At 60.4% G+C, this 27,351-nt stretch overlaps 1 protein-coding gene across 1 annotated transcript in view; it reads right to left on the bottom strand.

Moving 5' to 3' along the window:
* The window catches only part of TRIM28 (tripartite motif containing 28), a 39,398-nt gene that overhangs the window by 1,807 nt on the left and 10,240 nt on the right, over window positions 1–27,351 (bottom strand). The window contains 13 exon segments of the mRNA XM_077193256.1: window positions 3,364–3,438; window positions 5,683–5,791; window positions 7,185–7,310; window positions 7,312–7,469; window positions 9,891–10,194; window positions 11,384–11,443; window positions 12,730–12,766; window positions 14,016–14,109; window positions 15,018–15,088; window positions 16,198–16,313; window positions 17,223–17,236; window positions 20,792–20,938; window positions 25,345–25,479. Coding sequence (XP_077049371.1) covers window positions 3,364–3,438; window positions 5,683–5,791; window positions 7,185–7,310; window positions 7,312–7,469; window positions 9,891–10,194; window positions 11,384–11,443; window positions 12,730–12,766; window positions 14,016–14,109; window positions 15,018–15,088; window positions 16,198–16,313; window positions 17,223–17,236; window positions 20,792–20,938; window positions 25,345–25,479 — 1,446 coding nt within the window.

Raw genomic sequence — 27,351 nt, 5'->3', positions numbered from 1 at the left:
CGGGGCAGATCCCAACCATGATCCCAACCCCTGGATCCCAAACGGGGCTGATCCCAACCGTGATCCCAACCATGATCCCAACCATGATCCCAAACAGGGCTGATCCCAACTGTGATCCCAACCATGATCCCAAACAGGGCTGATCCCAACTGTGATCCCAACCCCTGGATCCCAAACGGGGCTGATCCCACCCATGATCCCAACCATGATCCCAACCATGATCCCAAACAGGGCTGATTCCAACCATGATCCCAACCATGATCCCAAACAGGGCTGATTCCAACCGTGATCCCAACTGTGATCCCAACCATGACACCAAATAGGGCTGATCCCAACCGTGATCCCAACCGTGATCCCAACCGTGATCCCAACTGTGATCCCAAATAGGGCTGATCCCAACTGTGATCCCAACCAGGATCCCAAACAGGGCTGATCCCAACCAGGATCCCAACCATGATCCCAACCATGACACCAAACGGGGCTGATCCCAACCGTGATCCCAACCATGATCCCAACCATGATCCCAAACGGGGCTGATCCCATCCATGATCCCAACCATGATCCCAAACGGGACTGATTCCAACCATGATCCCAACCATGATCCCAAACGCGGCTGATTCCAACCATGATCCCACCCCCTGATCCCAACCCCTGGATCCCAAACGGGGCAGATCCCAACCATGATCCCAAACGGGGCTGATCCCAACCATGATCCCAGCCCCTGATCCCAAATGAGGCAGAATCCACCCCTGGTCCCAAACGGGGCAGATCCCACCTGTGATCCCAAACGGGGCAGATCCCAACCGTGATCCCACCCATGATCCCAACCATGATCCCAACCGTGATCCCACCCATGATCCCACCCGTGATCCCACCCATGATCCCAACTGTGATCCCACCCATGATCCCAACCATGATCCCAACTGTCATCCCACCCATGATCCCAACCGTGATCCCAACCGTGATCCCAACCATGATCCCAACCCCTGGATCCCAAATGGGGCTGATCCCAACCACGATCCCAAATAGGGCTGATCTCAACCATGATCCCAAACGGGGCTGATCTCAACCGTGATCCCAACCATGACACCAAACGGGGCAGTTCCCATCCATGATCCCAACCATGATCCCAAACGGGGCAGTTCCCAACCATGATCCCAAACGGGGCAGTTCCCATCCATGATCCCAAAAGGGGCTGATCCCAACCATGATCCCAAAAGGGGCTGATCCCAACCATGATCCCAGCCCCTGATCCCAAACGGGGTAGATCCCATCCATGATCCCAAACGGGGCAGTTCCCACCCTCTGATGCCACCCACAGATCCTGATCCCAACCCGCTGATCCCAAATAGGGCAGGTCCCATCCTGATCCCACCCCTGACCCCAAATGGGGCAGATCCCACCCATGATCTCAACCCCTGATCCCAACCATGATCCCAACCATGATCCCAAACAGGGCTGATCCCAACCATGATCCCAAACAGGGCAGTTCCCACCCTCTGATGCCACCCCCTGATCCTGATCCTACCCCTGATCCCAAACGGGGCAGATCCCACCCGTGATCTCAAACGGGGCTGATCCCAACCATGCTACCAACCCCTGGTGCCAAACGGGGCAGTTCCCATCCATGATCCCAACCATGATCCCAACCATGATCCCAAATAGGGCTGATCCCAACCAAAATCCCAACCAAGATCCCAAATGGGGCTGATCCCAACCATGATCCCAAACGGGGCAGTTCCCATCCATGATCCCACCCCTGGATCTCAAACGGGGCAGATCCCAACCATGATCCCAACCGGGGCTGATCCCACCCATGATCCCACCCATGATCCCAACCGTGATCCCAACCATGATCCCAACCCCTGGATCCCAAATAGGGCTGATCTCAACCATGATCCCAACCATGATCCCAACCATGATCCCAAACGGGGCAGTTCCCACCCTCTGATGCCACCCCCAGATCCTGATCCCAACCCGCTGATCCCAAATAGGGCAGGTCCCATCCTGATCCCACCCCTGATCCCAAACGGGGCAGTTCCCAACCATGATCCCAAACGGGGCAGATCCCACCCATGATCTCAACCCCTGATCCCACCCATGATCCCAACCATGATCCCAAACAGGGCTGATCCCAACCAAAATCCCAACTATGATCCCAAATGGGGCTGATCCCAACCATGATCCCAAACGGGGCAGTTCCCATCCATGATCCCACCCCTGGATCCCAAACGGGGCAGATCCCAACCATGATCCCAACCATGATCCCAAACAGGACAGATCCCAACCATGATCCCAAACAGGGCAGATCCCAACCATGATCCCAACCATGATCCCAAACAGGGCAGATCCCAACCATGATCCCACCCCCTGATCCCAAACGGGGCAGTTCCCACCCTCCGGTGCCACCCCCTGATCCTGATCCTGATCCCACCCGATCCCAAAAGGGGCAGTTCCCACCCCCGATCCCATTTGCTCACTGGGGAGCTGATCCCACCCCTGATCCCCCCAGATCTCACCCCAGATCCTGGTCCCACCCCTGATCCCCCCCCTCAGATCCCATCCCCATTCCCACCCCCGATCCCCCCCAGAACCCCCCAGATCCCCCCATCTGCCCTGATCCACTCCCCAGGGAGCTGATCCCCCTCAGATCCCACCCCTGATCCCCCTCAGATCCCACCCCTGATCCCCCTGGATCCCAACCCCCAAATCCCATCCCCGATCCCCTCCAGATCCCCCTCGATCCCCCCAGATCCCCACTGGGCTCCCTCCACTCACCGGGGAGCTGATCCCACCCCCGATCCCTCCCCCAATCCCACCCCAGATCCCCCCAGATTCCCCCAGTTTCCCCCCTGGGCTCACCAGGGAGCTGATCCCACCCCCAATCCCCACAGATCCCCCCAGATTCCCTCAATTTCCCCCCCAGGCTCACTGAGGAGCTGATCCCCCACACATCCCACCCTTGATCCCCAGATTCCCCCAGTTGCCCCCAGATCCCCCCAGATTCCCCCAATTTCCCTCCCAGGCTCACTGGGGAGCTGATCCCCCACAGATCCCACCTTGATCCCCTCCCCATCTTCCCCAGATCCCCTCAGATCCCCCCAGTCCCACCCCAGATCCCCCCAGATTCCCTCAATTTCCCCCCCAGGCTCACTGAGGAGCTGATCCCCCACAGATCCCACCCCTGAATCCCCCCCAGATCCCCCCAGATCCCCTCCCAATCCCTCCCCCGATCCCTCCCCCAATCCCACCCCAGTTCCCCCCAGATTCTCCCAATTTCCCCCCCGGGCTCACTGGGGAGCTGATCCCCCCCAGATCCCCCCCAGATCCCCCCAGATCCCCCCAGATCCCCCCCGTGCTCACCAGGTTGCTGCAGAGGCGCTGCAGGGGCCGGCAGGGCTCGTGGCACAGCAGCTCCAGCAGCACGAACTCGCAGCGCTGCGGGATCGGGGTCGGGGTTGGGATCCCGAGGGAGGAGATCCCAGGGGATCCCCCAGGATCGGCCCAGAGGGATCAGCCCAGAGGGATCAGCCCAATGGGACACACTGGGATTGGCCCAGTGGGATCAGGATCAGCCCATTGGGATCAGGATCAGCCCAGTGGGATCGGGATGGGCCCAGTGGGATCGGGATGGGCCCGGCGGGATCAGGATGGGCCCAGTGGGATCAGGATGGGCCCGGCGGGATCAGGATGGGCCCAGTGGGATCAGAATCGGCCCAGTGGGATCGGGATTGGCCCAGTGGGATCGGGATCGGCCCCTTGGGATCAGGATCGGCCCAGTGGGATCAGGATGGGCCCAGTGGGATCAGGATGGGCCCAGTGGGATCGGGATCAGCTCAGTGGGATCAGGATGGTCCCAGTGGGATGGGCCCAGTGGGATCAGGATGGGCCCAGTGGGATCAGGGTGGGCCCGGTGGGATCAGGATGGGCCCAGAGGGATCAGGATGGGCCCAGTGGGATCAGGATCAGCCCAGTGGGATCAGGATGGGCACAGTGGGATCAGGATCAGCCCAGTGGGATCAGGATGGGCCCAATGGGATGGGCCCAGTGGGATCAGGATGGGCGCAGTGGGATCAGAATCAGCCCAGTGGGATCAGGATGGGCCCAGTGGGATCAGGATGGGCCCAGTGGGATCAGGATCAGCCCAGTGGGATCGGGATCGGCCCATTGGGATCAGGATCGCCCCAGTGGGATCGGGATCAGCCCAGTGGGATCAGGATGGGCCCAGTGGGATCAGGATGGGCCCAGTGGGATCAGGATCAGCCCAGCGGGATCGGGATGGGCCCGGTGGGATCAGGATGGGCCCAGTGGGATCAGGATCAGCCCAGTGGGATCGGGATGGGCCCAGAGGGATCAGGATGGGCCCAGTGGGATCGGGATGGGCCCAGAGGGATCAGGATGGGCCCAGTGGGATCGGCCCAGTGGGATCGGGATGGACCCAGTGGGATCGGGATGGGCCCAGTGGGATCGGGATCAGCCCAGTGGGATCAGGATGGGCCCAGTGGGATTGGGATGGGCCCAGTGGGATCAGGATGGCCCCAGTGGGATCAGGATGGGCCCAGTGGGATCGGGATTGGCCCAGTGGGATCGGGATTGGCCCAATGGGATCAGGATGGGCCCAGTGGGATCGGGATGGGCCCAGTGGGATCAGGATCAGCCCAGCGGGATCGGGATGGGCCCGGTGGGATCAGGATGGGCCCAGTGGGATCGGGATGGTCCCAGTGGGATCAGGATGGGCCCATTGGGATCAGGATGGTCCCGGTGGGATCAGGATGGGCCCAGTGGGATCAGGATCAGCCCAGTGGGATCGGGATGGGCTCATTGGGATCAGGATGGACCCAGTGGGATCGGGATGGGCCCAGGGGGATCAGGATGGGCCCAGTGGGATCGGGATGGTCCCGGTGGGATCAGGATGGGCCCAGTGGGATCAGGATCGGCCCAGTGGGATCAGGATCAGCCCAGTGGGATCAGGATGGGCCCAGTGGGATCAGGATCGGCCCAGTGGGATCAGGATGGGCCCAGTGGGATCAGGATGGGCCCAGGGGGATCAGGATGGGCCCATTGGGATCAGGATCAGCCCAGTGGGATCAGGATCGGCCCAGTGGGATCAGGATGGGCCCAGCAGGATCGGGATGGGCCCAGTGGGATCAGGATGGGCCCAGAGGGATCAGGATGGGCCCAGTGGGATTGGGATGGGCCCAGTGGGATCAGGATGGGCTCAGTGGGATTGGGATGGGCCCAGTGGGATCAGGATGGGCCCAGTGGGATCAGGATTGGCCCAATGGGATCAGGATGGTCCCAGTGGGATCAGGATGGGCCCAGTGGGATCAGGATCAGCCCAGAGGGATCAGGATGGGCCCAGTGGGATCAGGATCAGCCCAGTGGGATCAGGATCGGCCCAGTGGGATCGGGATGGGCCCAGTGGGATCAGGATGGGCCCAGTGGGATCAGGATCAGCCCAGTGGGATCGGGATCATCCCAGTGGGATCGGGATCGGCCCAGAGGGATCAGGATGGGCTCATTGGGATCAGGATGGGCCCAGTGGGATCGGGATGGGCCCAGTGGGATCGGGATGGGCCCACTGGGATCAGGATCAGCCCAGAGGGATCAGGATGGGCCCAGTGGGATCAGGATCGGCCCAATGGGATCGGGATGGTCCCGGTGGGATGGGCCCGGCCTCACCTGCTGGTCCTGGGGGCTCAGTTTCTGCGGGGGGCCCTGCTCCGGATCCGGGTCCGTCTCGGGCAGGGGAGGGGGCAGCTCCTGGCACAGCAAACAGATCCACTCGGGGCTGTGGGATCGGGAACAGGGGATCAGGAATGGGGACCAGGAACGGGGATCGGGAATGGGGATCGGGAAGGGGGGATTGGGAATGGGGGATTGGGAATGGGGGATTGGGAATGGGGGATTGGGAATGGGGGATCGGGAATGGGTCATGGGGGCAGCTCCTGTCACAGCAAACAGATCCACTCGGGGCTGTGGGATCGGGAATGGGATCAGGAACAGGGATCGGGGATCGGGAATGGGGATCGGGAACGGGGATCGGGAATGGGGATTGGGAATGGGGGATCGGGAATGGGGATCGGGAATGGGTCATGGGGGCAGCTCCTGTCACAGCAAACAGATCCACTCGGGGCTGTGGGATCAGGAACAGGGATCAGGAACAGGGATGGGGAACGGGGATCGGGAATGGGGATCGGGAATGGGGAGTGGGAATGGGGGATCAGGAATGGGGGATCGGGAATGGGGATCAAGAATGGGGGATTGGGAATGGGGGATCAGGAACAGGGATCGGGAACGGGGATCGGGAATGGGGGATTGGGAATGGGGGATCAGGAACAGGGATCGGGAATGGGGGATCGGGAATGGGGATCGGGAATGGGGGATTGGGAATGGGGGATTGGGAATGGGGGATCGGGAACGGGGATCGGGAATGGGGATCGGGAATGGGGGATCAGGAACGGGGATCACGAAAGGGGACCGGGAATGGGGGATCGGGAATGGGGGATCCCCACAGGCCTGGGATCGGGAATGGGGTCATGGGGGATCAGGGCAGGGGATCCCAGGGGGTGACACGGGGCAGTGGATCCCAGGGACATTGGGGGACATTGGGGGGTGACATGGACAGTGGATCCCAGGGACATTGGGGGGTGACATGGGACAGTGGATCCCAGGCCTAGGAGGTGACACAGGGCAGTGGATCCCAGGGACACTGGGGGACTCAGGGGGTGACACGGGGCAGGGGATCCTGGGGCCATTGGGGGGTGACACAGGGCAGGGGATCCTGGGGACATTGGGGGACACTGTGGGGTGACACGGGGCAGGGGATCCTGGGGCCATTGGGGGGTGACACAGGGCAGGGGATCCTGGGGCCATTGGGGGGTGACACGGGGCAGGGGATCCTGGGGCCATTGGGGGGTGACACAGGGCAGGGGATCCCAGGGGGTGACACAGGGCAGGGGATCCCGGGGTCATTGGGGGGTGACACAGGGCAGTGGATCCCAGGGAGGTGACACAGGACAGCAGATCCCAGGCCTAGGAGGTGACACAGGGCAGGGGATCCCAGGGAGGTGACAGACACAGGACAGCAGATCCCAGGGGATCCCATTGGTTCCCAGCAGACCCCAGCAGATCCCATTGGTTCCCATTGGATCCCATTGGATCCCGTCAGATCCCAGCCGTACCTGGGCACGTCGCGCAGGGCGGGCAGGTGGCAGTGCAGGTGGAAGCAGCGCTGGCAGCGGTCACACATCACCACGGCCCCGGCCTGGCCGCACACGCGGCAGCACGAGACCCCCCCGGGGGACACCCCCGGGGACACCCATGGGGACACCCCCGGGGACACCCACGGGGACCCCCGAGAGCCCCGGGGCAGGGCCTGGGTCCCCCGGGGGAGGGGGCAGCAGCCCCACGGGTTTGGTGTCCCCGATGTCACTGGCGTCACAGATGGGCGACTCCTGCTGCTCCTCCTGCTGGGGGGGACACGGTCAGGGACAGGGACGGGGACAGGGGACAGAGATGGGAACGGGGATAGGGACAGGGATGGGGACAGGGACAGGGTACAGGGATGGGGACAGGGGACAGGGATGGGGACAGGGACAGGGATGGGGATGGGGACAGGGATGGGGACAGGGACAGGGATGGGGATGGGGACAGGGATGGGGACAGGGGACAGGGACAGGGACAGGGACAGGGATGGGGATGGGGACAGGGGACAGGGATGGGGATAGGGGATAGGGACAGGGACAGGGATGGGGACAGGGATGGGGACAGGGGACAGGGACAGAGACAGGGGACAGGGATGGGGACAGGGACAGGGACAGGGACAGGGACGGGGACAGGGGACAGGGGACAGGGATGGGGACAGAGATGGGAACAGGGACGGGGATAGGGACAGGGACAGGGATGGGGACGGGGACAGGGATGGGGACAGGGGCAGGGACAGGGATGGGGACAGGGACAGGGAATGGGACAGGGAATGGGACAGGGATGGGGACGGGGTGGGGACAGGGACAGGGACAATGACAGGGACGGGGGACAGGGATGGGGACAGGGACAGGGACGGGGACAGGGACAGGGGACAGGGATGGGGACAGGGACAAGGGACAGGGGACAGGGATGGGGACGGGGACAGGGACAGGGGACACTGGAGGGGGATGGGGAGGGACACTGGGGACACTCACCTGTATGGGGAGGGGACACAGGGGACACAGAGGATGGGGACACTGGGGACACACACTGGGATGGGGACAGAGACAGGGGACACTCACCTGGGTGGGGAGGGGACAATGGGGACTGGGGAGGGGACACTGGGGACACACACACTGGGACTGAGGGGACACTGGGGACACTCACCCGGGTGGGGAGGGGACACAGGGGATGGGGATGAGGACAAGGGACACTCACCAGGGTGGGGAGGGGACACTGGGGACTGGGAGGGGACACTGGGGACACTCACACTGGGACTGGGAGGGGACACTGGGGACATCCACCCGGGTGGGGAGGGGACACTGGGGACACACACACTGGGACTGGGATTGAGAGGGGACAGTGGGGACTGGGGAGGGGACACTGGGGACACTCACCCGGGTGGGGAGGGGACAATGGGGACACACTGGGACTGGGAGGGGACACTGGGGACACTCACTGGGTGGGATTGGGAGGGGACAGTGTGCACTGGGGAGGGGACACTGGGGACGCTCACCCGGGTGAGTAGGGGACACTGGGGACTGGAGGGGACACTGGGGACACTCACCCATATGGGGAGGGGACACTGGGGACACTCACCCATATGGGGAGGGGACACTGGGGATGGGGACTGGAGGGGACACAAGGGACACTCACCCGGGTGGGGAGGGGACACTGGGGACACACACTGGGACTGGGAGGGGACAGTGTGCACTGGGGAGGGGACACTGGGGACACTCACCCATGTGGGGAGGGGACACTGGGGACACTGGGGACTGGGAGGGGACACTGGGGACACTCACCCGGGTGGGGAGGGGACACTGGGGACACACACTGGGATTGAGAGGGGACACTCATCAGGGTGGGGAGGGGACACTGGGGACACTCACCTGGATGGGGAGGGGACACTGGGGACACACACTGGGATTGAGAGGGGACAGTGGGGACTGGGGAGGGGACACTGGGGACACTCACTGGGACGGGGAGGGGACACAGAGGATGGGGAGGGACAATGGGGACAAAGGAGATGGGGACACTGGGGACACTCACCAGGGTGGGGAGGGGACACTGGAGTCACTCACCCGGATGGGGAGGGGACAGTGGGGACTGGAGGGGACACTGGGGACACTCACCCAGGTGGAGAGGGGACACTGGGACTGAGGGGACACAAGGGACACTCACCCGGGTGGGGAGGGGACAATGGGGACTGGAGGGGACACTGGGGACACTGGGATTGGGAGGGGACATTGGAGTCACTCACCCGGATAGGGAGGGGACACTGGGGACTGGAGGGGACACAAGGGACATTCACCAGGGTGGGGAGGGGACAATGGGGACACTCACACTGGGACTGGGGAGGGGACAGTGGGGACTGGGAGGGGACACTGGGGACACTCATCAGGGTGGGGAGGGGACACTGGGGACACTGGACTGGGAGGGGACACTGGGGACACTCACTGGGATTGAGAGGGGACACTGGAGTCACTCACCAGGGTGGGGAGGGGACAGTGTGCACTGGGGAGGGGACACTGGGGACACTCACCCGAGTGAGTAGGGGACACAGGGGATGGGGACAAGGACAAGGGACACTCACCAGGGTGGGCAGGGGACAGTGGGGACTGGGAGAGGACACTGGGGACAGTGGGGACTGGGAGGGGACACTGGGGACACTGGGACTGGGAGGGGACACTGGAGTCACCCACCTTGACCAGGAGAGCTGCGTGCGGCTGCCCCGTCCCTTCTGTCCCTTCTGTCCCTTCTGTCCCTTCTGTCCCTTGTGTCCCCTGTGTCCCCTGTGTCCCCTGTGTCCCCTCGGTCCCCGGTGTCCCCTGGGCGCCCTGCTCGATGACGATGAGGCTGAACTCCTGCGCCGAAGGCCCCGGGAAGATGCGGAACACGGGCGGCTGCGCCGGGTCCAGCTCCAGGTCCAGCTCCAGGCGCTCCAGGCTCACCCGAGGCTGCTTGGGGAGCCTGGGGGGGCTGCCCCAAACCGAGGGGGGGCCCCTCCTGGGGGGGACAAACGGGGTCACCAGGGCACCCCAAAAAACCCCTGGGAGCCCCAAAACCCCTGGGGGGACAAACGGGGTCACCAGGGCACCCCAAAACCTCTGAGGGGACAAACGGGGTCACCAGGGCACCCCAAAACCCCTGGGGGGACAAACGGGGTCACCAGGGCACCCCAAAAAACCCCTGGGAGCCCCAAAACCCCTGGGGGGATAAACGGGGTCACCAGGGGACCCCAAAACCCTGGGGGCCCCCCTGGGGGACAGCAGGGTCAGCCCTGAGGGGACCCCAAAGCTCAGGGGGGATCGTGGGAAATGGGGCTGGGGGTCCCTGGGAACGCTGGGACAGGGGGACAGGGACAGGGGGACAGGGACAGGGACAGGGACAGGGACAAGGGTGGGGTACAGGGGGACAAGGGACAGTGACAAGGGTGGGGGACAGGGGGACAAGGGACAGGGACAGGGACAAGGGTGGGGAAGGTTGGGGACAAGGGACAGTGACAAGGGTGGGGGACAGGGGGACAGGGGGACAGGGACAAGGCTCAGGGGGACAAGGGGACAAGGCTGGGGATGGTTGGGGACAGGGGACAGGGACAAGGGTGGGGGACAGGGGGACAGGGACAGTGACAAGGGTGGGGGACAGGGGACAGGGACAGTGACAAGGCTGGGGAGGGCTGGGGACAGGGACAGTGACAAGGGGGACAAGGGACAGTGACAAGGCTGGGGAGGGTTGGGGACAGGGACCGTGACAAGGGGGACAAGGGACAGTGACAAGGCTGGGGAAGGTTGGGGACAGGGACAGTGGCAAGGGGGACAAGGACAGTGACAAGGGGGGCAAGGACAGTGACAAGGCTGGGGACAGGGACAGTGACAAGGCTGGGGAGGGTTGGGGACAGGGACAGTGACAAGGGGGACAAGGGACAGTGACAAGGCTGGGGACAGGGACAGTGACAAGGGGGACAAGGGACAGTGACAAGGCTGGGGACAGGGACAGTGACAAGGGGATCCTGGCACAGGGGGACCCCAGGACAGGGGACAGGGACATCCTGGCCAAGGGACAGGACAGGAGGGGCTGCAGGTGGCCCTGGCCAGGGTGGCAGGTGACAGGGGGTGACAAGTGACAGGTGACAAGGGACAGGGGGTGGCAGGTGACAAGGGACAGGGGGTGGCAGGTGACAAGGGACCCTCGTTACCGTTTAATGAGCAGCTTCTTAACGAGCTTCTCCTCCCGGGGGGAACGGCCGGGGATCCTCCTGCAGGGGACAGGGACAGGTGGCACCAGGGGACAGATGGCACCAGGGGACAGGGACAGGGACAGGTGGCACCGGGGACAGGGACAGGGGCAGATGGCACCAGGGGACAGGGAAAGATGGCACTGGGGGACAGGGACAGGGACAGGGGACAGGGACAGGGGACAGGGACAGGTGGCACCAGGGGACAGGGACAGGGGACAGATGGCACCGGGGGACAAGGGACAGATGGCACCAGGGGACAGGGACAGGTGGCACCGGGGGACAGGGACAGGGGACAGGGACAGGGGACAGGGACAGGTGGCACCGGGGGACAGGGACAGGGGACAGGTGGCACCAGGGGACAGGGACAGGGACAGGGGACAGGGGACAGGGACAGGTGGCACCGGGGGACAGGGGACAGGGACAGGTGGCACCAGGGGACAGGGGACAGCCCCAATGGTAACCCCTGGGACAGGGACAGATGGCACCAGGGGACAGGGACAGGTGGCACCAGGGGACAAGGGACAGGGACAGGGGACAGGGAGAGATGGCACCAGGGGACAGGGACAGGGGACAGGGGATGAATGGCACCAGGGGACAGGGGACAGGGACAGGTGGCACCGGGGGACAGGGACAGGGGACAAATGGCACCAGGGGACAGGGGACAGCCCCAAATGTCACCCCTGGGACAGGGGACAGTGGACAGGGGACAAATGTCACCCTAGGACAGGAGACAGGGACAGGGGACAGGGACAGGGGACAAATATCACCATGGGATAGGGGACAGTGTCACCCAGGGACAGGGGAGAAATGTCACCCTAGGACAGGGGACAGGGACAGGGGACAGTGTCACCAAGGGACAGGGGACAGTACGAGGGTGACAAGGGACAGGGGGTGGCAGCAGGGGATGGTGACAGGGGACAGGGGGTCCCAGGGGTGGCAGCAGGGGATGGTGACAGAGACAGGGGGGTGGCAGCAGGGGAAGGTGACAGGGGACAGGGGGATGGTGACAGGGACAGGGGGTCCCAGGGGTGGCGGCAGGGATGGTGACAGGGACAGGGGGTGGCAGGGGGTGGTGACAGGGACAGGGGGTGGCAGGGGATGGTGACAGGGACCAGGGGGTTGGCAGCAGGGGGTGGTGACAAGGACAGGGGGGTGGTGACAGGGACAGGGGGTGGCAGCAGGGGGTGGTGACAGGGACAGGGGGTGGTGACAGGGACAGGGGGTGGCAGCAGGGGGTGGTGACAGGGACAGGGGGGTGGCAGCAGGGGTGGTGACAAGGACAGTGCCCCCCTGTCCCCACTCACGTCCTGGCAGCGGTGACGCCGTTCTCGGGGCTGGTGGCTGGGGACAAACGCCCGTCAGGGACTGCCCAGGGTCCCCTCCCCTGTCCCCGTGTCCCCATGTCCCCATCCCCTCTCCAGTGTCACCATCCCCGTGCGTCCCCTCACCTGTCCCCATCCCCTCTCCCGTGTCACCATCCCCATGTCCCCTCCCCTGTCCCCGTGTCCCCATCCTCTGTCCCCTCCCCTGTCCCCATGTCCCCCATCCCCTCTCCCGTGTCACCATCCCCGTGTCCCCTCTCCTGTCCCCATTGTCCTCATCCCAGTGTCCCCTCTCCTGTCCCTTCCCTGTGTCCCCATCACCCTGTCCCCATGTCCCCATTCCCTGTGTCCTCTCGTGTCCCCATGTCCCCCTCCCCTGTCCCTGTGTTCCCATCCTCTGTCCCATGTCCCCCACCTGTGTCCCCACGCCCTGTCCCATGTCCCCCTCCCTGTGTCCCTGTCCCCCCTCCCGGTGTTCCCCCTCCCCTGTCCCTTCCTGTGTCCTCTCCTGTGTCCCCCCCGCCATGTCCCCCTCCCCTGTCCCCATGTCCCCTCCCATGTCCCCCTTGTCCCCCTCCCCCTGTCCCCATGTCCCCCCTCCCCGTGTCCCCCATGTCCCCCCCGTGTCCCACTCCCTGTGTCCCTGTCCCTTCCTGTGTCCCCCCCGCCATGTCCCCCTCCCCGTTGTCCCCATGTCCCCTCCCATGTCCCCTTGTCCCCCTCCCCTGTCCCCCTCCCCTGTCCCTGTGTCCCCTCCTGTGTCCCCGTGTCCCCCTGTCCCCTGCCCTGTCCCCGTCCCCCTCCCCGTGTCCCTTCCCCGTGTCCCCCCCCCTCCCCCTTGTCCCCCTGTCCCCGTGTCCCCTCCCCTGTCCCATGTCCCCGTGTCCCCTCCCTGTGTCCCCATGTCCCTGTCCCATGTCCCCCTCCCCTGTCCCTGTCCCCTCCCTGTGTCCACATCCCCCGACCCCTGACCCGTGTCCCCTTCCATGTCCCCATCCCCTGTCCCATGTCCCCATCCCATGTCCCTGTCCCCATGTCCCCCCCCGTGTCCCCCTCCCCCTGTCCCCTCCCCCGTCCCTGTGTCCCCTCCTGTGTCCCCTGTCCCCCTCCCCTGTCTCTGTGTCCCCTGCCCTGTCCCCATGTCCCCTCCTGTGTCCCCCTGTCCCCGTGTCCCCTCCCTGTGTCCCCGTGTCCCTTCCCCGTGTCCCCTGTCCCCGTGTCCCCGTGTCCCCTCACCCAGCTGGGGGTCTGGGGGGGTGGCCGCTGGCCTCCAGGGGGGGGCGGTGACATCCGGGGGGGAGGTGACAGCCGGGGGGGGCCCTGCAGGAGCAGCTCCGGTGTCACCTGGCCCCCGGTGACAACCTGCAGGACAGGGAGGGGGACATCAGGGGGGTGGCACCCCCAGAATGTCACCAGGGGACCGGTGGGGACATCAGGGGGGTGGCACCGCCAGAATGTCACCAGGGGACCGGTGGGGGACATCAGGGGGGGTGGCACCGCCAGAATGTCACCAGGGGACCGGTGGGGGGACAATCACAGGGGGTGGCACCCGCCAGAATGTCACCAGGGGATCGGTGGGGACAATCACAGGGGGTGGCACCCCCAGAATGTCACCAGGGGACCGGTGGGGACATCAGGGGGGTGGGCACCGCCAGAATGTCACCAGGGGACCGGTGGGGGACATCAGGGGAGTGGCACCCCAGAATGTCACCAGGGGACCGGTGGGGACAATCACAGGGGGGTGGCACCCCTGAATGTCACCAGGGGACCGGTTGGGGACAATCACAGGGGGGTGGCACCGCCAGAATGTCACCAGGGGATGGGTGGGGGACATCAGGGGAGTGGCACCCCAGAATGTCACCAGGGGACCGGTGGGGACAATCACAGGGGGTGGCATCGCCAGAATGTCACCAGGGGACCTGAGAGGACATTGGGAGAGGGGGGGACATCATGGAAGGGGTGGGGACAATCAGGGAGGGTGGGGACATCATGGAAGGGGGGGGGACATCACAGGGGGGGTGGGGACAATCACGGGGGGGGTGGGGACAATCACAGGAGGGGTGGGGACATCACGGGGGGGGTGGGGACAATCACAGGAGGGTGGGGGACATCATGGGGGGGTGGGGACATCACAGGGGGGTGGGGACACCACAGAGGGGCTGGGGACATCATGGGGGGGGTGGGGACATCATGGAAGGGGTGGGGACATTGGAGAGGGGTGGGGACATCACGGGGGGGGGGTGGCACCCCCCCAATGTCCCCCCTCGTACCTGCTCGGTGGGGGAGGGGCCGCGGGGGGGGCTCCGCGAGGGGGGGAGGGGCGGCTCCGAGATGATGGCACCTGGGGGGGGGGGGGAGGGGGTCAGGGGACACCGGGGTCACCTGAACCCCCCCCCCCCGGTGTCACTGTCACCCTCCCCCCGTGTCACTGTCACCCCCCCCCCGTGTCACTGTCACCCCCTCCCTGACCCCCCCCGTGTCACTGTCACCCCCCCCCGTGTCACTGTCACCCCCCTGTGTCACTGTCACCCCCTGTGTCATTGTCACCCCCCCCCGTCACCGCCACCCTCAGCCCCTCCCACCCTTTGTCACCCCATGCCCTTGTCCCTTGTGTCCCCAATGTCCCCCCGGTGCCTCTGGCTGTCCCCAGGTGTCCCTGGTGTGCCCTCAGTGTCCCATTGTCCCCTCAGTGTCCCCACTGTCCCCTCAGTGTCCCCTCAGTGTCCCCATTGTCCCCTCAGTGTCCCAGCTGTCCCCATTGTCCCCTCAGTGTCCCCATTGTCCCCTCATTGTCCCCAGTGTCCCCTCAGTGTCCCCAGTGTCCCCATTGTCCCCCTCAGTGTCCCATTGTCCCCTCAGTGTCCCCTCAGTGTCCCCCACTGTCCCCTCAGTGTCCCCATTGTCCCCCATTATCCCCTCAGTGTCCCCAGCGTGCCTCAGTGTCCCCATTGTCCCCTCAGTATCCCCATTGTCCCCTCATTGTCCCCATTGTCCCCTCAGTGTCCCCATTGTCTCCTCAGTGTCCCCATTGTCCCCAGTGTCCCCTCAGTGTCCCAGCTGTCCCCACTGTCCCCTCAGTGTCCCCAGTGTCCCCTCACCGAAGCTCTGGGCGCTCCGGGTCCATCCCTGCAGGTCCCATTGTCCCCATTGTCCCCTCAGTGTCCCCATTGTCCCCATTGCCCCTCAGTGTCCCCACTGTCCCCTCAGTGTCCCCATTGTCCCCTCAGTGTCCCAGCTGTCCCCTCAGTGTCCCCTCAGTGTCCCCAATGTCCCCTCAGTGTCCCCTCACCGAAGCTCTGGGCGCTCCGGGTCCATCCCTGCAGGTCCCATTGTCCCCTCGTTGTCCCCAATGTCCCCTCAGTGTCCCCACTGTCCCCTCAGTGTCGCCATTGTCCCCTCAGTGTCCCAGCTGTCCCCACTGTCCCCTCATTGTCCCCAGTGTCCCCTCACCGAAGCTCTGGGCGCTCCGGGTCCATCCCTGCAGGTCCCACTGGAACCGCAGCTCCCCCTGAGGCTCCGGGGGCTCCAGGGGCACCCTCAGGGCCCCCCAACAGCTGCGCCTGCACCTGGGGACAATGGGGACACATTGGGGACATTGGGGACACATTGGGGACATTGGGGACATCACAGAGCCCCAGGCACCCCTCAGGGCCCCCAACAGCTGCGCCTGCACCTGGGGGGACAGTGGGGACACATTGGGGACACATTGGGGACATTGGGGACATCACAGAGCCCCAGGCACCCTCAGGGCCCCCAACAGCTGCGCCTTGCACCTGGGGACACATTGGGGGACACATGGGGGACATTGGGGACAGTGGGGACATGGGGGACATTGGGGACATCACAGAGCCCCAGGGCCCCCAACAGCTGCGCCTGCACCTGGGGGACAGTGGGGACACATTGGGGACATGGGGGACACTGGGGACATCAGGGACATTTGGCACATTTGGGGACATTGGAGACATCACAGAGCCCCAAGGCCCCCAACACCTGCGCCTGCACTTGGGGACACATTGGGGACACTGGGGACATTGAGAGGATTTGGGGACATCGGGGGACATTGGGGACATCAGGGGACATTGGGGACATCAGAGGACCCCCAGGGCCCCCAACACCTGCGCCTGCACTTGGGGACACACTGGGGGACACTGGGACAGTGGGGGATACCAGGGACATTGAGAGGATTTGGGGACATTGGGGACATCACAGAGCCCCAGGCACCCCCAGGCCCCCAACAGCTGCGCCTGCACCTGGGGACAACGGGGACACATTGGGGACATCAGGGACATTTGGGACATTTGGGGACATTGGGGACATCACAGAACCCCAGGGCCCCCAACACCTGCACCTGCACTTGGGGACACTTTGAGGACATTGGGGACACACTGGGGACACATTGGGGACAATGGGGACATGGGGGACATCAGGGGCATTGGGGACATCAGAGAGCCCCAGGCACCCCCAGGGCCCCCAACAGCTGCACCTGCACCTGGGGGGACATTGGGGACATTGGGGACACATTGGAAACACTGGGGACACTGGGGACATGGGGATATTGGGAACATTGGGGACATTGGGGACAGTGGGGACATCGGGGGACATCAGGGGACACAGGAGACAGAAGGGGACATCGCAGGGACACAGGGACATCAGGGGACATCTCAGGGACACCAGGGGACATCAGGGGACATTGTGGGACACTGGGGACATCAGGGGGGACACCAGGGGACACCAGGGGACATCACGGAGGAGAAAATGGCGCTGGCCCCACTCTGAGAGCAGAGTCCCCAGCCACAAAGGCCACAAGTGTCCCCAAGGGCCACCCTGTCCCTCAGGGGTCCCTGGGGTATTTTTGGGTATATTTGGGGCACATTTGGGGTAAATTTGGGGTATATTTGGGGCACATTTGGGGTACATTTGGGGTATTTTTGGGGTTTTTCTCTCACCAGTCTCCGGGACAGCAGCAGGGCGGTGCCGTGGGGTACATTTGGGGTATTTTTGGGGTACATTTAGGGTATATTTGGGGTACATTTGGGGTACATTTGGGGTATTTTTGGGGGGTTTCCTCTCACTAGTCTCCTGGACAGCAGCAGGCGGTGCCGTGGGGTATATTTGGGGTATTTTTGGTGTACATTTAAGGGTATTTTTGGGGTATATTTAAGGTATATTTGGGGCACGTTTAGGGCTATTTTTGGGGTATTTTTGGGGTACATTTAGGGTATTTTTGGGGTATATTTAAGGTATATTTGGTGGTACATTTGGGGTATTTTTGGGGTATTTTTGGGGTACATTTGGGGTATTTTTGGGGGTATTTTCTCTCACCAGCCTCCTGGACAGCAGCAGGGCGGTGCCGTGGGGTATATTTGGGGTATATTTGGTGTACATTTAAGGGTATTTTTGGGGTATATTTAAGGTATATTTGGGGCACGTTTAGGGCTATTTTTGGGGTACATTTAGGGTAAATTTAGGGTATTTTTGGGGTATTTTCTCTCACCAATCTCCTGGACAGCAGCAGGGCGGTGCCGTGGGGTATTTTTGGGGTACATTTGGGGTATTTTTGGGGTACATTTGGAGTATTTTTGGGGTATTTTGGGGTACATTTGGGGTACTTTTGGGGTATATTTGGGGTACATTTGGGGTACATTTACGGGTATTTTTGGGGTACATTTGGGGTACATTTAGGGTATTTTTTGGGGGTATTTTCCCTCACCAATCTCCTGGACAGCAGCAGGGCGGTGCTGTGGGGTATTTTTGGGGTATATTTGGGGTACATTTGGGGTTCATTTAGGGTACATTTAGGGTTATTTTTGGGGTACATTTGGGGTATTTTTGGGTACATTTGGGGTAAATTTAGGGTATTTTTGGGGCATTCTCTCACCAGTCTCCGGGACAGCAGCAGGGCGGTGCCGTGGGGTATTTTTTGGGGTATTTTTGGGGTACATTTGGGGCATTTTTGGGGTATTTTCCCTCACCAATCTCCGGAAAGCAGCAGGGCGGTGCCTTGGGGTATTTTTGGGGTATATTTGGGGTACATTTGGGGTATATTTAAGGTATATTTGGGGCACATTTAGGGGTATTTTTGGGGTACATTTGGGGTTAATTTAGGGTACATTTAGGGTTATTTTTGGGGCACATTTAGGGGTACATTTGGGGTACATTGGGGTATTTTTGGGGTATTTTTGGGGTACATTTAGGGCATTTTTGGGGCATTCCCTCACCAGTCTCCGGGACAGCAGCAGGCGGTGCCGTGGGGTATTTTTGGGGTATTTTTGGGGTATATTTGGGACACATTTAGGGTATTTTTGGGGTATATTTGGGGTATATTTGGGGTATTTTTGGGGTAAATTTAGGGTATTTTTGGGGTATTTTCTCTCACCAATTTCCGGGACAGCAGCAGGGCCGGTGCCGTGGGGTATATTTGGGGTATATTTGGGGTAAATTTGGGGGTATTTTTTGGGGTATTTTCCCTCACCAGTCTCTGGACAGCAGCAGGGCGGTGCCGTGGGGTACATTTGGAGTACATTTGGGGTAAATTTGGGGTATTTTTTGGGGTATTTTCCCTCACCAGCCTCCTGGACAGCAGCAGGGCGGTGCCGTGGGTATTTTTGGGGCATTTTTGGGGTACATTTTACGGGTATTTTTGGGGTATATTTTAAGGTATATTTGGGGCACATTTAGGGGTATTTTTGGGTACATTTGGGGTACATTTGGGGCATTTTTGGGGCATTCTCTCACCTATCTCCTGGACAGCAGGGAGGGCGGTGCCGTGGGTATTTTTGGGGTATTTTTGGGGTACTTTTGGGGTATTTTTGGGGTATTTTTGGGGTAAATTTTGGGTATTTTTTGGGGTTTCTCTCACCAGTCTCCGGGACAGCAGCAGGGCGGTGCCGTGGGGTACATTTGGGGTATATTTAGTGTACATTTAAGGGTATTTTTGGGGTATATTTAAGGTATATTTGGGGCACGTTTAGGGGTTTTTTTGGGGTACATTTGGGGCATTTTTGGGGTACATTTGGGGCATTTTTGGGGTATTTTCCCTCACCAGTCTCCTGGACAGCAGCAGGGCGGTGCCGTGGGGTATTTTTGGGGTATTTTTGGGGTATTTTTGGGGTACATTTAGGGTAAATTTAGGGTATTTTTGGGGTATTTTCCCTCACCAATCTCCGGGACAGCAGCAGGGCGGTGCCGTGGGGTATATTTGGGGTATATTTGGTGTACATTTAAGGGTATTTTTGGGGTATATTTAAGGTATATTTTGGGGCACGCTTAGGGCTATTTTTGGGGTACATTTGGGGGCATTTTTGGGGTGTTTTCCCTCACCAATCTCCTGGACAGCAGCAGGGCGGTGCCGTGGGGTATTTTTGGGGTACATTTGGGGTACATTTGGGGCATTTTTGGGGTATTTTCTCTCACCAATCTCCTGGAGAGCAGCAGGGCGGTGCCGTGGGGTATATTTGGGGTATTTTGGGGGTATTTTTGGGGTACATTTAGGGTACATTTAGGGGTATTTTTGGGTATTTTTGGGGTACATTTAGGGCTATTTTTGGGGTACATTTAGGGTAAATTTAGGGTATTTTTGGGGTATTTTCCCTCACCAATCTCCGGGACAGCAGCAGGGCGGTGCCGTGGGATATATTTGGGGTATATTTGGGTTACATTTGGGGTACATTTGGGGTAAATTTAGGGTATTTGTTGGGGTATTTTCTCTCACCAATCTCCTGGACAACAGCAGGGCGGTGCCGTGGGGTACATTTGGGGTTCATTTAGGGTACATTTAGGGTACATTTTAGGGTTATTTTTGGGGTACATTTGGGGTATTTTTGGGGTACATTTGGGGTAAATTTAGGGTATTTTTGGGGTATTTTCCCTCACCAGCCTCCGGGACAGCAGCAGGGCGGTGCCGTGGGATATATTTGGGGTATTTTTGGGGGTACATCTGGGGTATATTTGGGGTACATTTGGGGTATTTTTGGGGCACATTTAGGGGTATTTTTGGGGTACATTTAGGGTAAATTTAGGGTATTTTTGGGGTATTTTCCCTCACCAGTCTCCGGGACAGCAGCAGGGCGGTGCCGTGGCGCCCGTGCAGCGCGCGGGCCCCGAATCGCAGCGCGTGCTCCTGCAGCCGCCGCGCCCGGCTCAGCTCCCGACGCTGCCGCTCCAGGCGCTGCCGCCGGCCCTCGGTGACGCGCTGGGGGACACACGGGGGACACACGGGGGACACGGGGGACACATGGGGTGGGGACAAACAGGGGACACACAGGGGACACACAGGGGACACAGGGGGGATACATGGGGGACACATGGGGTGGGGACAAACAGGGGACACACGGGGGACACATGGGGGGGACATGGGGTGGGGACAAACAGGGGACACACGGGGGACACACAGGGGACACACAGGGGACACACGGGGGGGACATGGGGTGGGGACAAACAGGGGACACACGGGGGACACATGGGGGACACACAGGGGACACATGGGGGACACGGGGGGGACAAACAGGGGACACACAGGGGGACACACGGGGGGACACATGGGGTGGGGACAAACAGGGGACACACAGGGGACACACGGGGGGACACATGGGGTGGGGACAAACAGGGGACACACAGGGGACACACACGGGGGGACACACAGGGGACACATGGGGGACACACAGGGGACACACAGGGGGACACACACGGGGGACACATGAGGGACACACAGGGGACACACGGGAGGGACATGGGGTGGGGACAAACAGGGGACACACAGGGGACACACGGGGGACACACAGGGGACACATGGGGTGGGGACAAACAGGGGACACACAGGGGACACACGGGGGACACACGGGGGACACATGGGGGGACACACAGGGGGACACACAGGGGACACACAGGGGACACATGGGGTGGGGACAAACAGGGGACACACAGGGGGACACACGGGGGACACATGGGGGACACGGGGGGGACACATGGGGGACACACAGGGGACACACAGGGGACACACGGGGGACACACGGGGTGGGGACATGGGGTGGGGACAAACAGGGGGACACACAGGGGACACATGGGGGACACATGGGGGATACATGGGGGATACATGGGGTGGGGACAAACAGGGGACACACAGGGGACACACGGGGGACACACAGGGGACACATGGGGGACACATGGGGTGGGGACAAACAGGGGACACACAGGGGACACATGGGGGACACATGGGGTGGGGACAAACAGGGGACACACAGGGGACACACGGGGGACACACAGGGGACACATGGGGGACACGGGGGGGGACACACGGGGGACACACAGGGGACACACAGGGGACACACAGGGGACACATGGGGTGGGGACAAACAGGGGACACACAGGGGACACACACGGGGGACACACAGGGGACACATGAGGGACACATGGGGGACACAAATGGTGAGGCCAAAACTGGGTTATTGTTGTAGGTGAGTTTTTTTGTAATGATTATTTTTATATATATATAAAAAAATATGACTATTATTTATATATAATTATTATTGTTATTTGTTAATTATTATTACTTAGTCCGAATTTTATTATTGTTTTAGTTAAAATAGGATAATTATTTACGTATTATTATTCTTACTTGTTTATAATTATTATTTAGTCCAAATTTTTATTAATACTTTGATTAAAATTTTTAGAATTACTATTTTATATATATAAATATAGTCTAATTATTCTTTTTTATTATTATTATTATTATTACTCTTACTATTACTATTGTTATTATTATTTGTTAATAATTACTATTTATACATAATTATTAAGTCCAAATTTTAATTAGTTGAAATTTTTAGAATTAGAATTTTTTCTTCTATACCAGCAATGTCACCATGGCAGTGACACTCAGGGGACACTCGGGGACACCCGGGGGACACTCAGGGACACTCAGGGGGACACTCGGGGACACTCAGGGGAGGATTTTGGTCCCAAAAGCAAAACCTTTCCCATTGATTAATTTGGATTTTCATTGATCTTTGTCACCACTGACACTCAGGGACACTCGGGGACACTCGGGGACACTCAGGGGACACTCGGGGGACACTCAGGGGACACTCAGGGACACTCAGGGGACACTCAGGGGACACTCAGGGGCTGACTGTGGGTTTGAGGACCAAATTTTGGTCCCAAAAATAAAATTTTTCCCATTGATTAATTTGGATTTTTCATTGATCTTTGTCACCATTGACACTCAGGGGACACTCGGGGACACTCAGGGGACACTCGGGGACACTCAGGGACACTTGGGGGACACTCAGGGGACACTCGGGGACATTCAGGGACACTCATGGAAGGATTTTTGGTCCCAAAATAAAATTTTTCCCATTGATTAATTTGGATTTCTGGCTGATTATTTACGCCAGCAGTGTCACCATGGCAGGGACACTCAGGGGACACTCAGGGGACACTCAGGGACACTCGGGGACACTCGGGGACACTCAGGGGACACTCAGGGACACTCGGGGACACTCGGGGACACTCAGGGGACACTCAGGGGACACTCTGGGACACTCAAGGGACACTCAGGGGCTGACTGTGAGTTTGAGGACCAAAATTTGGTCCCAAAAATAAAATTTTTCCCATTGATTAATTTGGATTTCTCCTTGATCTTTGTCACCATTGACACTCGGGGACACTCAGGGGACACTCGGGGACACTCGAGGACACTCGGGGGACACTCAGGGACACTCAAGGGACACTCAGGGGCTGACTGTGGGTTTGAGGACCAAATTTTGGTCCCAAAAATAAAATTTTTCCCATTGATTAATTTGGATTTCTCCTTGATCTTTGTCACCATTGACACTCAGGGGGACACTCGGGGACACTCGGGGACACTCAGGGACATTCAGGGGACACTTGTGGACACTCAGGGGACACTCAGGGACACTCAGGGGACACTCAGGGGACACTCAGGGACACTTGGGGGACACTCAAGGGCTGACTGTGGGTTTGAGGACCAAATTTTGGTCCCAAAAATAAAATTTTTCCCATTGATTAATTTGGATTTCTCCTTGATCTTTGTCACCACTGACACTCAGGGGACACTCGGGGACACTCGGGGGACACTCAGGGGACACTCAGGGACACTCAGGGGACACTCGGGGACACTCAGGGACACTCAGGGACACTCAGGGACACTCGGGGGACACTCAGGGGCTGACTGTGAGTTTGAGGACCAAATTTGGTCCCAAAAATAAAATTTTTCCCATTGATTAATTTGGATTTCTCGTTGATCTTTGTCACCACTGACACTCAGGGACACTCGGGGACACTCAGGGGACACTCAGGGGGGAAATTTGGTCACAAAAATAAAATCTTTGGCATTTATTAATTTGGATTTCTCGTCGATCTTCTATACCAGCAGTGTCACCATGGCAGTGACACTTGGGGGGACACTCGGGGGACACTCAGGGGACACTCGGGGACACTCAGGGACCACTCAGGGACACTCAGGGAAGGATTTTGGTCACAAAAGTTAAAACCTTTCCCATTGATTAATTTGGATTTCTGGCTGATTCTTTACACCAGCAATGTCACCATGGCAGTGACACTCAGGGGACACTCAGGGGACACTCAGGGGACACTCAGGGGACACTCGGGGGACACTCAGGGGACACTCAGGGGACACTCATGGAAGGATTTTGGTCACAAAAATAAAATTTTTCCCATTGATTAATTTGGATTTCTCATTGATCTTTGTCACCATTGACATTGGGGGCACTCAGGGGATACTCGGGGACACTCGGGGACACTCGGGGACACTCGGGGGACACTCAGGGACACTCAGGGGACACTCAGGGGACACTCAGGGGCTGACTGTGGGTTTGAGGACCAAATTTTGGTCCCAAAAATAAAATTTTTCCCATTGATTAATTTGGATTTCTCCTTGATCTTTGTCACCACTGACACTCAGGGGACACTCGGGGACACTCAGGGGACACTCAGGGAAGGATTTTGGTCCCAAAAATAAAATTTTTCCCATTGATTAATTTGGATTTCTCATCCATCTTCTATACCAGCAATGTCACCATGGCAGTGACACTCGCTGTGACACTCAGGGGACACTCAGGGGACACTCATGGAAGGATTTGGTCCCAAAAATAAAATTTTTCCCATTGATTAATTTGGAATTTTTCATTGATCTTTGTCACCATTGACACTCAGGGGACACTCAGGGGACACTCAGGGACACTCGGGGACACTCAGGGACACTCAGGGACATTCGGGGAACACTCAGGGACACTCAGGGGACACTCGGGGACACTCGTGGAAGGATTTTGGTCCCAAAAATAAAATTTTTCCCATTGATTAATTTGGATTTCTCATTGATCTTTGTCACCATTGACACTTGGGGACACTCAGGGACACTCAGGGGACACTCAGGGACACTCAGGGGAGGATTTTGGTCCCAAAATTAAAATTTTTCCCATTGATTAATTTGGATTTCTGGCTGATTATTTACACCAGCAGTGTCACCATGGCAGTGCCAGCAGTGTCACCATGGCAGTGACACTCGGGGGACACTCAGGTGACACTCGGGGACACCGGGGGCGGTGGCACTCTCACCTGGACGTCCCCCACGAGGGCCTTGGCGCGCTGGTTGAGCTCCCTCATGACCTGCAGGATGGCCAGCTTGACCTCCACCTGCAGCCGCTTCTGCGCGTCCGACACGCGCCCGGGAGCTGGGGACACACGGGGACACTTGGGGACACACAAAGGACACTCAGGGGACAGGAAGGGACAGGGAGGGGACACTCCGGGGACATGGAGGGGACACACAGGGGACACTTGGGGACATGGAGGGGACATGGAGGGGACACGGAGGGGACATGGAGGGGACACACAGGGGACATGGAGGGGACACTTGGGGACAGGGAGGGGACACTCAGGGGACAGGCAGGGATGCTCAGTGACACACTGGGGACACTCAGGGGACACACAGGGGACATGGAGGGGACACTCAGCGGACACACAGGGGACAGGAAGGGGACACTTGGGGACACGGAGGGGACACACGGGGACACACAGGAGAGATGGAGGGGACAGGGAGGGGACACGGAGGGGACACACGGGGACAGGGAGGGGACACTCAGGGGACATGGAGGAGACAGGGAGGGGAAGGGGAGGGGACACACAGGGGACATGAAGGGGACACCCAGGGGACACAGAGGGACACTTGGGGACATGGGGGGACACACAGGGGACAGGGAGGGGACACACAGGGGACCGAGAGGGAACACTTGGGGACACTCAGGGACACACAGGGGACAGGGAGGGGACACACGGGGGACAGGGAGGGGACAGGGAGGGGGACGCTTGGGGACATGGAGGGGACATGGAGGGGAAACTTGGGGACACGAGGGGACACTCAGGGGACATGGAGGGGATGCACAGGGGACAGGGAGGCGGACACTTGGGGACACTCAGGGGACACGGAGGGGACAGGCAGGGATGCTCAGTGACACTGGGGACACTCAGGGGACAGGGAGGGGACACACGGGGGACAGGGAGGGGACACTCAGGGGACATGGAGGGGACATGGAGGGGACAGGGAGGGGACACGGAGGGGACATGGAGGGGGACACTGGGGGACACACAGGGGACACTCAGGGGACAGGGAGGGGATGCACAGGGGACACTTGGGGACACCGAGGGGACATGGGGCGGCACACGGGGACACTCAGGGGACATGGAGGGGACATGGAGGGGACACATGGGGGGACATGGAGGGGACACATGGGGGACATGGAGGGGATGCACAGGGACACACAGGGGACAGGGAGGGGACGCACAGGGGACAGGGAGGGGACACACAGGGGACAGGCAGGGATGCTCAGTGACACACTGGGGACACTCAGGGGACACACAGGGGACATGGAGGGGATACACGGGGACAGGGAGGGGACAGGGAGGGGACACGGAGGGGACTCAGGGGACAGGGAGGGGACACTCAGGGACATGGAGGGGGCATGGAGGGACAGGTGAGGGGACGCACAGGGGACAGGGAGGGGACACACAGGGACACTCAGGGGACACACAGGGGACATGGAGGGACAGGGAGGGGACACTCAGGGGATCGGGAGGGGACATGGAGGGGATGCACAGGGACACACGGGGACAGGGAAGGGACACTCAGGGGACATGGAGGGGACACACAGGGGACATGGAGGGGACAGGGAGGGGACATGGAGGGGACACACGGGGGGACAGGGAGGGGACACTTGGGGACACTGACCAGGCGTGCGGCTGGGCGCTGCAGCAGGGGACACTCAGGGACTCAGGTGACACAGGGGACACTCAGGTGACACTCAGGGACACTCAGGGGCACTCAGGGGCACACAGGTGACACTGAGGTGACACTTGGGGACACTTGGGGACACTGACCAGGCGTGCAGCTGGGCGCTGCAGCAGGGGACACTCAGGGGACAGGGAGGGGACATTGGGAAACACTCAGGGGACATGGAGGGGCCAGGGAGGGGACACTCAGGGACACTCGGGGACACTCAGAGACAGGGAGGTGACACAGGTGACACTCAGGGACACTCATGGACAGGGAGGGGACACTCAGGGACA

Source organism: Agelaius phoeniceus, chromosome 37 (assembly GCF_051311805.1).
Source record: "Agelaius phoeniceus isolate bAgePho1 chromosome 37, bAgePho1.hap1, whole genome shotgun sequence".
Classification (NCBI taxonomy): domain Eukaryota; kingdom Metazoa; phylum Chordata; class Aves; order Passeriformes; family Icteridae; genus Agelaius; species Agelaius phoeniceus.
Note: the sequence above shows the minus strand (reverse complement) of the source record. Positions and strands in the feature narration are given on the sequence as shown.